The sequence below is a fragment of the Otolemur garnettii genome, unplaced genomic scaffold, assembly GCF_000181295.1.
Source record: "Otolemur garnettii isolate 467f Iridium unplaced genomic scaffold, OtoGar3 scaffold00056, whole genome shotgun sequence".
NCBI classification, from domain to species: domain Eukaryota; kingdom Metazoa; phylum Chordata; class Mammalia; order Primates; family Galagidae; genus Otolemur; species Otolemur garnettii.
This window is the reverse complement of record NW_003852451.1, coordinates 5,655,337-5,667,220: the sequence shown is the minus strand read 5'-3', so window position 1 is coordinate 5,667,220 and position 11,884 is coordinate 5,655,337. Positions and strand designations below refer to the sequence as shown.

At 39.9% G+C, this 11,884-nt stretch overlaps 1 protein-coding gene across 1 annotated transcript in view; it reads right to left on the bottom strand.

Annotated features, from left to right (window-relative positions):
* PRKN (parkin RBR E3 ubiquitin protein ligase) overlaps nt 1-11,884 on the bottom strand; it is a 1,208,049-nt gene that overhangs the window by 957,195 nt on the left and 238,970 nt on the right. Inside the window, exon 2 of the mRNA XM_023514609.1 lies at nt 6,557-6,720. Within this exon, the coding sequence (XP_023370377.1) occupies nt 6,557-6,720 (164 nt within the window). The remainder of the gene's footprint in view (nt 1-6,556; nt 6,721-11,884) is intronic.

Genomic DNA, 11,884 nt, shown 5'->3' with positions numbered 1-11,884 from the left:
CGCCCGGCTATTTTTTGGTTGCAGCCGTCATTGTTGTTTGGCGGGTCCAGGCTGGGGATTCGAACCCGCCACCTTAGGTGTACGTGGCCGGCGCCTTAGCCGGTTGAGCTATAGGCGCCGAGCCGGAAATTTGTTTTCATACTCAACACAGCCAAATAAAAATACAGGTACCATTACTATCTCCACTTTATACATGAGAAAGCTAAAGCCAGGGAAATTTAAATGACTTGCTCTTCCCAGGCAGTCTGACTTTAGAGTGATTCACATCGACTGCACTTCATTACAACAGAGTATCGCAAAGTTTGGTGGAGTTTTAATGAGTGATTTCATCTGGTGTATGACATTCTCAAAGTTTTAACTTCTCTGTTATAGATGGCAATAAGCATATGCGTGGGATGACATCATAAAACTCCCCTGGAATAAAAAAAAAACCCATATATATATATATGTATGTATATATATCTCAAGTGTTAGGCTTCTACAAGAATAGCCTGTATCTCAATGTTCGAAATGGGGAAAATTGACCCTGAGAACAACAAAACAAGTAAACTGAGGAAGCCGACGTTATCAGGTTCTAAAGTTCTTAGTGCCCAATTTTGAATAACGCTAGAACTATCTAACACAAGTTTTTGTTTTGATTTTCTCTCCCTTCAGAACAATGTTGTGATGAATTATGCATAGATGGAATGCAAACAAACACATCCAGTTCCCTATGAAATACTTAAGGATATAAAAATGAACAGAGACGAAACCCATCCTGAGCTTTCAAAGCCCACATATCTGAAGTAGAATTTGTGATGTATTCCAAAACATCAGTGAGTTCTCACATTCCTCATTTCTCCCTCTAATGTCACAATTTTTTATTAACTTAAAAAGTAGTTCTGTGCTATAATTAGTCTACATATTAGATTTTATCTGATTGACACCTCTAAATGCAAACTGACCAGCCCAAATAATAGGATAGGGAAGATTCAATGGCTGAGTACAATTCAGTGACAAACTAAAACACTCAATGAAATGTAGTTTATACAAATGTACCCACAAAAATTCTAACTTCTTCCCAAAGACGGCATTCCTCAAATGAATGTGCACTGGTCTGGGTGAAGACACAAGGCCAAACAAGGACTTTAGGATTCCATAAATAACTGACTCCAGACCAATCTACTGACATTAAGTTTATAAATCATGAGCTTGCACAACAGATCTGTAAATAATGCTTTACTTCCATCAAGCGAGGCAGTTTGTTCTCTGTCTTCGCACATAGCCAAAGGATGCTCTCTTAGCACAACGTTCAGAGCCTTTTTTTTTTTTTTAGTTTTTGGCCAGGGCCGAGTTTGAACCCGCCACCTCGGGTATATGGGGCTGGGGTGGGGGCCAGTGCCCTACTTCTTTGAGTCACAAGCGCTGCTCCAGATCCTTTTTTTCCACCATGGCAGCATTCACTAATCAAATGTTAATTTCGGTTAGTGAAAATGGTTTATAAGAATTGTATTCCTACCAAAAGTAAATCTAATACTTACAGGAAAAAAGTTAATACAACATATTAGGACAGACAAGTAAAACTCTCATTCTCATTTAATTTTGTTATCTGTGCCTTATGGACATCACTAAAGTTATACTTAGAGTAAATTATTTTGTTTTACGCATTTAACTTTATCTGCCATTTAACTTGTACCTATGGAAAATAAAAGAGTAAATACTACTAATGTTAATTTAATAATTAATTAAAGCTTTGATCTAATTCTACCTGTAAATAGAAAATGAAGGGGAATATATGTTCTATATGCTTTAATATTTATTCATCACAAGTGAGTTTGGTATATAAGCCTCAAAGAGCTTCCTCCCCTAAATTTTTTTATTGCTCTCTGAAAGTAATTTTGGGCTCGTTATAATTACTTGGTAAAAGGAAAGAAAGGAAAGGTAGAATTTCAGTGAATAATTTTTTGGTTTAGAAGCTTTAGGGTAAGGCAGCACCTGTGATTCAGTGAGTAGGGTGCCAGCCCATATACAGAGGGTGGTGGCTTCAAACCAGGCCCCAGCCAAACTGCAACAAAAAAATAGCCAGGTGTTGTGGCGGGTGCCTGTAGTCCCAGCTACTTGGGAGGCTGAGGCAAGAAAATCACCTGAGCCCAAGAGCTGGAGGTTGCTGTGAGCTGTGACGCCCCAGCACTCTACCAAGGGCAATAAAGTGAGACTCTGTCTCTAAAAAAAAAAGTATAGAAGTTTTAGGGTTAATAATGTGGTAAGTCTAGACACAAAATCTCATGTCTTAAATTCTTCCCTAAAGGATGATGACTATATTAAAAAATATCTCAGACGACATCCAGTCAGGTGGATGATGAAACCCAAGTCCAATGACAAAGACAACAGAACAGAATATTCAAAACGAGGACTTCAGTGAGCTGTCACAAAACTTCCTGGCATAATCTCTTCACTTTCATCTGTCAGGTTACCCGTAAGACAGCCTGTTGCATCATAGCTGTGTATGCTAGTATTAATAAAATGCATACTATGCCCAGAGCTCCAAAGATTCATTTTCTCAAGCATTGCCAGCCCTGGAATATGAGCATAGTGAGGACAATAGGAACACCTGTGAGACGTGTGCCTCGCAAAGAAATCCAGAGACTATACAGCTTCAGCCTCTTGGAAAGCTACAAGAATCTCAATTTTTTCTTCAATCCATGACAATCCTCAAAGATGTTTCAGAAGCCCGCAGGGATATAGAAATGTCAAGACTTCTTTCAAGAGAAAAATAACATTTATGAGGGTTCTAAATTATGCAAAGAGGTAAGTGATTCCGAGATTCTTTCTGACTGACACTCATAAATAGCCTGATACAAAGAGATGAAATAAGGGTCTTCCCAAAGTGGGTGTTTGTTCTGTGCAGATTATCGTCCTTTGATTCTAGACTCTGACACATAGCAGCACTTACCAGTCCTACAATAATGTACCTGTTCACTGGAGGAGCTCAAGAGGATATCCACGTTTGCCTAAACGAATAAGCCAGCAGCAAGTTCCATCAGTTCTTCAGAGAAGATGCTAGTACTAGTCCTTCACTGACTGAGGGTGTTCTTTACACTACTATATTCTTATAGACAAAGAACCACTGTGCGTCCCTTCTGTGGGTATAATGGCATTTAGCCTGGCTTTCTTGTGTCTTATAATTAGGGGTACAAATGAATTATATTCATCATTTATACAGCCATTTGCAGAATTCTTTTATGTAAAAATTAAAAAATAACGGTGGAAATGCATTCAACGCCCTAAATTGATACTAGTTTCGGTCTGCTTTGTATTCAGCAAAGAAAAAAAAAGAAGCTTAAATGAATTTATTTTATAAGTAAAATCATTATATCCCTAAATTCTTTTCATTATATAAATGTATGATGCCAACAGAAGGGAACCAGAATGGTTTCTCTAACATTACAACCCCAATGCCTCATCTATTTCCTAAAATTATACTGCATGACTCTCAAATCAATTAGGAAAGTACGTAGAACTGGAGTACAATTTTCAAGAACTATTTATTTTTGTTAAGTTGAAATATTTGGTAAAGACTTTGTAAATAAATGCTAACTATGTTTATTCAGACCAATAGTGTGCTAAGGATTTTGTTTAGGAATTCAAGATTTGTTTAGTATTTCTGTGTTTTATTCGCACAAAACTCTTAGTATGAATTAGTCTTTAAATGTCTCTGCTAATCAATTAAATTATTTTTCTAATTTCTGATGTAAAAAAAAATTCATTCAATAAACACTCTCCCTTTAGAATACACAGAAATAACCAAGTTTGTTTATTTTCTAAGAGAAAGATAGTTTCAATTCTCCCATGAAAGTAGACAGATCTTCTAGTGGGTTTTTTTCCTGTTTTTTTTTTAATTAAACTTTATTTTGAAATACTTTAAATTCACATGCAGTTATATGAAACAACACAGAAAGATTCTGGGTGCCCTTTCCCAGTTTCCCCCAATGCTAACATCTCACAAAACTAGGACAATGTAACAACTGCACTCTCAGCATTGTTCCGGTCAACACACAGGACACTTAGCACCACAGGGTCCTCCTCTGGCCCTTACTCAGCACACCCTCTTCTCTCCTGCAAGCCAAACTCCTCCCCGTTATTTTCCTCCTCCTCCTCCTTCTCCTCCTCCTGCTCAGCCTACTCAAGGTGAAGATGACAAAGATGAAGACCTTTGATGATCCACTTCCACTTAATGACTAGTTAAGTATATTTTCTCTTTCTTGTGTTTTGTCTAGCTTATTTTTAAAATATGGTATATTTATTTATTATATTTATGTATATATAACATAGAAAATATGTGTCAATCAACTATAAGGCCTCTGGTCAGTCACAGGCTATCAGAAGTTATATGTTGGGAAGTCAAAAGTTAAACGTGAATTTTTGACTGCATGGGGGTCAGTACCCCTAACTTTATGCTGTTTAAGGGCCAACTGCATTACATACAATATCTAGACTATTTAGTGTGGTTAGTTGGAGGAACAGGAAAAGTGTGCCCAGGCTTGGACTTGTCCTCTGGGTTCTAGAGGAATAGGAATATCGGCTTCCCCTAGCACTCTCTGTGCCCAGTCCCTACATCTGAAATCCTACTTGAATAGAATTTATCCCTGAAATCTCTCCCAATGACTTCCAATCATATGTGTTTTCTCTATTTTTAAAACTTTGTAATACTTATTTTTCAGTTGTGATATGGCAATTATGTTTGATACCCTTACATTATTGCCATTATGTTGAACCACATGAAATTGCTGATAATTTTAACCTATAAAAATGGCAATCCTATATGGCTCAATCTACTGTTTCTTTTGACTTTAGAGCTCCTAAATAAAGACCCTAAACAAAGAGCAGGCTCCAGAAGACAGGGCTCAGTTTTGCCTTTGGGATCCCCTTTGAGGCCTAGAACATTGGAAGTACATAAGAAATGTTTATAAAAATAAAGACTCTTAAATCAATAAATATCTTATGCAAATATGTTTGTAAAATAAATCTTCTGTAGCAATTAGTCTAACTAAATGTGAAATAGCTAATTGTTTACAATCAGCCCAAATGGCAGAGGTGAGTCTTGTTAGAACCTGAAAGTTCTGGTAAATAAAATGTTTTGATTCAATGAGCTGTGTTAAAATTATTTATCTGTTAAGGAAACATTCTTGAATATAGAGGTTGACAGTTACAGTGAAAAGCTTTTTAGTTGACTGAAATATATATAAAAAAAAAACCACACAAAATACTTTTAGCACTTGCACTTCTCTCATAAAATCAAATTGCCTAAAAGCAAAGCACAGCAGTTGTGCACAATGAGGTTGTGCCTCGCCCGTCAGCAGGAGAAGCAAAGGAGAACAATGGGAGCAATCTGCATTTCTGTAGCCTCTTTGTATATCCAAATTCTGAGAGCATTTCACAAAGCAGTGACTACAGACAGTCACCCAGTAGAGACAGTGAGAGGATGTGGATACAATGAGAGGTTAAGACCCCACACCCCAACCGGAGAGGCCCCTGTGCACAGCGGGGGTCCCCACACAGCTGTAAACAAGAGGGCAATTAATCAGTGCTGGTTAAGAAAGGGGGAAACTGTGTCTGCAGGGTTCTTGGACAACCACGTGGACCGTCCACGGAAAGCATTTAGTCTTTCCGACTTTTGGGAAGAAAAGCTTCAGCACAGGTGGAATTGCATTTGCTGGCTACCCCAGCAAATTAGTGGTCTCTGCTTCTAGGTGATGCCTCTGTTCATCAGTCACTGAACCACTTCCCCCCAATTGCTACAAAAATCACTGCTCTGAGTGAAACGGGATGAAAGTGTATGGGGCTTTGATGGAGCTCTGCACAGTGGGGTGCCCCGGAGCTTAAGCCAAGAGAGCAGAAAGCATTCCTCACTCTGCACTGTTTTGGAAAGCTATTCCAGGGATGACTTTACGGAACCTTGGAAAAATTAAATACAAGGGTATGCTTTTGCTGTGCTCCAGACTTCCTTGCCCACCAGCTTTGGAACTGTGCCATTCTATCCAGGACAGAGAATTCTCAGAGCTGGCTGTAAGTGGGGCCCTGAGCCCGCACCTCCTCTGGCACCGCGTAGCAGCAGCCTCGATTGTCCTCCAGGGGTCACAATTGGGTTGTGAATTCCTACAGCACAGAGACTGAGCAGCCTGATTTGGAACAATTTATTCGAATCCTTCTTCATTAAGATTCAAATGGAATAAGTAAGGTAGAAATTGAACAGACACAGAAATTGTGCCTTACTGCTCCTGCAGTCAGTAAACATTTATTCACCAAGCCCAGCTCGGTGTTCCCTCTCTCCCTCTCTCTCTCTCTCTCTCTCTCTCTCTCTCTCTCTCACAGTTGTTCTTCCAATCCTTCCTGCTTGCTGTTTTAATGCATAATTAAGAAGGTCAGAATTAATGAAGCAGTGTGGAGTAAAGTTCAAGGAATCCCCAGGCACTATTTATTCTATTAGATCTCAGGCATGAATGTCAGATTGGCAGCGTAAGCGGCATAAGCGATGGGGCTGGCTGCATCCCCAGAACGTCCGCCAGGGGAGACTCACCTGCACTGTCCAGTCATTCCTCAGCTCCTTCCCAGCGAAAATCACACGCAACTGGTCAGCTGGAACCCCCTGTCGCTTAGCAACCACCTCCTTGAGCTGGAAGATGCTGGTGTCAGAATCGACCTCCACTGGGAAACCATGGCTGGAGTTGAACCTGACAAACACTGACCGAAAAAGTGGGAAGGGAGAAAAGAGAGTGAGTGTCACTCAGAGCCCTTACGTGGGTCCAGCAACGCTCCTGACCTGACCACCCCACATCACCCTTCAGTGGAAGGAATACATTCTCTTTCATCTGTAATGAAAACCTTGATGCTCTGGGGCACTATCTGGGAAGAACAGAGTCTCGCCCATGGGGTTTCCCTTTCATTTATGAGTCAACGACCCCAAAACCCAAACTGCATTCTCCCTTTGAGATCCACCCTGGGAAACAGAGGTCTCAAGCAGAACACTCTCCTGACTGCAATTCTAAGAGTTCCATGAGTTTATCAAACGGATTCTGCTCTGACAGCTTGCACAAACTCACAGCCCCTCCACAGTGCCTCCCTGAACAAAAACAAAAGGCTCTGTACAAGTCTGCACTTCATGGACTAGGGTGAAGACCCACTCAGGGCTATGTCTAAGAGCCCTAGGCTCTGGTGGCCCTGACCAAAATACTCCACTGGGTCTGAGGAAATTTACCTTATTTTTTTTTTAAACTAATGACACCATCTGACTTACTGGAAGCACGGTTCCCCACGAGACCCAGCTAGAAGCTGACAGTCATTGTGCATGCTCGTCTCCCCCTCTTCAACACCCTCCCATCTGTCATCTCCTTCCATGCCTCTCCCACTGCTCTCAGGCAGGCTCTCGTTAAATCCTTTCTAGATTCTTGCAATAGCCTCCCAACTGGAGTCTTCATCTACTCTACTCACTTCCAAATTGCCCTGCACCATTCTGCAGAATAAGCCCTACTATGCCTAATACGGAGCTATTGCCATGTCATGCCACTCAAATCTTTTAGGGTTTCCCACGGTCCACTAGGGAGCAAAAGCCAAGGCCCTCCCACCTAACACAAACCTATATTCCAGCATTTTCTTTTTTTAATTTTTTTATTAAATCATAAACATATAGATTATGCATATATTAATGCACTTATGGGGTACAATGTGCTGATTTCATATAGAATTAGGAATGCTTACATCACACTGGTTAATATATGCCTCATCTCATTTACTCAATTATTGTGTTAAGACATTTACACTCTATACTAATAGATCTGACATGATATTCCAGCATTTTCTGTTAGTCCCTGGTATATTCTGCTAAGGTAAATGGCCCCAGAAAAAACAGCACAGAAAACTATTTCACCTGACCTCCTGCCCTCTCCCATGGCCACATATTTCTTTCTTCTTCTTCTTCTTTTTTTTTTTTTTTCCAGAGACTGGGTATCCCTTTGTCACCCAGGGTGTGGCTGGATCCCCAGATCATAGCTTACTAGAACCTGAAACTGAAGTGATCCTCCTGCATCAGCCTCCTGAGTAGCTGGGACTCTAGGCATGCACCACCATGCTCAGCTAATTTTTAAATAATTTTTTGCAGAGAAGAGGGTTCTAGCTATGTTGTCCAGGCTACTCTGGAACTCCTGGCCTCAAAGTGATCCTCCCACCTCAGCCTCTCAAGCCCTGGTTTATAGCTGTGAACCACTGTGCCCACCTTCCCAGGGTCCATTTCAAATGTGACCTCCTCCAAGAAGCCTCTTGCTGTCAGCCTGGGAGCAAAGCTCATATTGCCTACTCAAAGCTCTGTGGCATTTACTATGTACATCTTAGAATACCTGCCACGTTCCTCCAGGAAGCAGGATGCACAGAGGTTCAGACCGCATCCTTCAGTATCAGGGAGGCCCAAGCACTGATCCACATGTGCCTTCTTCATCAGTTCAGCTGGCTACATTAAATCTATTAACCGCTACTCTTTATAAGTCTCAGTTCCCTTATCTAAAAACATGAACAAATTGGGTGATTTTATGTGACACATTAAATAATATTTATAATGTTTAAAATCATCACACAGTAACCTTCAAAAATGTCAGCTATTTGCATACATCTTAGCTGGTTTTGGTATACATTTTACCTTCTTTAAAAAATGATAAACTCATCAAGGACAGGTACTATCTATCATTTATTTATTGCTGAACCTCCTTTAAATGTAGCTGTATCACCAACTAGTTCTCAACACCAATATGAGATGACCCATCTAATAACAATAAAAGAATAATTACGATGCCAGTACTAATTGGGCATATATTATATGCCAGATGTTGTGTTTTACACATACTTCCTTTCAGCCTCTCAATAATCTGGTCAGGTTGCAATAATTGTCCTTATCTAATAGAATAGTAAATGAAGGCCCAAAGACTTGTAACCACTTTCCTAAGGACATCAACTACTTTGTAATAGAATCAGATTTCAAATTCAGTTCGATCTAACTCTAAAGCTCATTCCATTTCTACTATAATAGGCTGCCTAAAACCTTCTCAGAAGAAAAGTCCACATTTTTTTTCCCTTATGAAAAAAAGATAACAACAACAAAAAGGCTTTATAACATAATTCTGATAGTCCCTCTACAGGTGAGCAGTAGAAAATGGGATTTAGAAGAAGAATAAAAGCTCCAGTGAGGAGCTAAGAGCAAAGAACAACAAACCACAGTCACAAGACACAGTGAGATAGAAACGACACTGAAATGAGGGCAGGTGGCCGAGATGACGCCACCAAACAAAAGCCTGACATATGTGACCAGCATGAAAATATTTAGAAAAAGTAAGGATTAGGAATGACAAAAGTGCTTCAAATGGAGAAAATTCATGGAAAACGATTAATTACAGAGGACAAGGTGCTTTTGATGTACTTTTAAGTAAGTTTCATTTGACATCTGTGAAAGTAGAAGGGAAAAATAAAAACACATTGGAAGGCCTTGAGGGATATTTACAGCATCCTCCGATCAAAGACCATGAGACAAGCAGTTCAGCAGGTAAGACACCGAACAGGTAAGGGCTGTGGGACAGCAGATAGGGTCCAGTTCTGAATTTGATTTTCAACTAGTGGGAACAGACTTTTTTAAAAAAGTAAAACACAATAGCAGGCTATACAGGAGAAAGCAGCTAGAATCTATATAAATGCCAAGCTAAACATATGTCAGATTAGAATGCCTGGATGCCTAAGTTTATGATTTTTCTTCAGGGGTTCAAATCATGGGAATTACACTGCAAAGATAAGAACTATAAAGAAAAATAAAGAGAGAAAATGCAAAAAATATACAAAATAACTCTTTACAACTACTGAAATCATAGTATCTAAAAGCCTTCTCTATAACAGAAAAATAAAATTTATAAAATTTAAGTTCAATTTAGATAAATCATATAGATACTACAGAAATGAATATTTCTTGAACAGCAAGTCTGATGTATAAGATGGAATTATAATGGAAAGATTAACCAAATACACAGTAGGTGTCTGACCAACCAAAATATTTTCATAAGAACAATCATCTTAAGAAAATGACCTGTTCAGTAATCAAATGTCCTTCTTTAGAACACGGCCAGTGCATATATCAAGAGCATAATTTGCAGGGGCTCTCTATCTTTTCCTGACACATCTGAGAAATATGTCTTGTCCTGGCTTTACAAGCCCCTTAACTTCAACTATATTCCCAAGAAAGAAGAGACGGTAAGCACCCAGGCCTCTCCTCTGCTACCTCTGTACAATCATAGAAACCAAGATGTCTCCACAGCCAGGGAAAAGGAAATTTGAATCCTGGTCATGACACTTGGTAATTTCATAACCTAGGACAAATTACCTGGTCATCCTGTTCTCGGCTTCCTCATTTGACAAGTGAGGATAAAGTATGCAACCTCAAATGCAGCTACGAAAGATTTATCGAGATTATGGATGTATTAGAAAATTTCTGAACAAGTCCTTAAAACAAGACCTGTACGCTTAGTAGAGAGCAAATGTACCCCCAAAATGTGTCCCCCAAATGGTCACCTAATTTTAGGCATCTATAGGTAAAGGAGGTAAAGATGATTAAAGCAGCACCCACTGTTTGTTACTAAGGCAGATTTGATGGGATGTGGGCAAATACTAAATAAAGCAGCACTTTTTTTTTTCTGGATTATCCTCCAGATTCTCTTTATGGATAGAAAACTTCCAGGAACAAAGAGATATGACGAAGAATGTGGCTCTTCTCTATTTTCTGAGATTTAACTATACATTGAAAGTTTGGGAATGGATTGTTTTAATGACTGTTTACATATCATCAGTAAACACTGTAACACACAGAGAAGAGAAAGACATGCATGAATTCTGCTTATATTTTTTAAAAAATTCTTTTACACATTCATTTTTCTTGTTGCCCCTAAGCAGGGTTCAGAAGTTCCAGAGATAACGAAGTGACTGTGGGGGGACGAGGAGAGAAATCATTGCTGGATGGGTCCTTACATTTCCTTCAGCACCATTTTACTGGACCAGTCTGACCAGTGTGTAAACTTTTCAGTTATAAACCTTAGGTTGGGCAGTTAGTTAGATAGGAGCAGGGGGGACTGTGGATGTTATCTGTACAGGTTTGAGTGAAGCAGGCCTGCACTGTGATGGGAACAGGGCTAATTTAGACCCTGCAGGTCCAAGGACTTACAGGTGGGTTGTTTGAGGGAGCTGGTTGTTTTGGAGGACTGATTACTGTCCCTATGGACTTTCTGACATGGACAGACAGATATGGTCATACTGACTTGGGTTGTTTTGGGAATAATCTGAATAGGACCCTAGAGAGAGGGCAACCGAGAAAGAACAGATGAAGTTTCAAAGGGGTCTCCAAGGACTGACCAATCAGAAAGAGGCAGGGAAACCACAAAGTGGAGATATTTTCAAGGCCTTGATAGAGGGTCTTTGGAGCATGGGCACAGTTAAGGTAACAGTGTCCCTAAATAAACTACCCTTATTAACATAGTAAAAAAAAAATCACACCTGCCAGTGCCATGACAGTTTACAAATACCATAGCAACCGTGGGAAATTACCTTATAAGGGTAGAAAAGAGGAGGGGTCCCAATTCCACAAATTCTCCACCCTTTTCCAAGAAAACCATAAATATTCCACCCTCCATTGAACATAAAATTAGGGAATCTTGGAGGCTGACCCATACGGTGTTAGGAATGTACTACGCTTTAATCTGTAACAAAACGTGGGCACTTTGTCTGCTTGCTCCGCTTATTCTTCCATCAGCTCAGGAGCAGTAACCATCCTTCAGTACGGGATCTGCTTATTCTTCCATCAGCTCAGGAGGAGTAACCACTCTTCAAT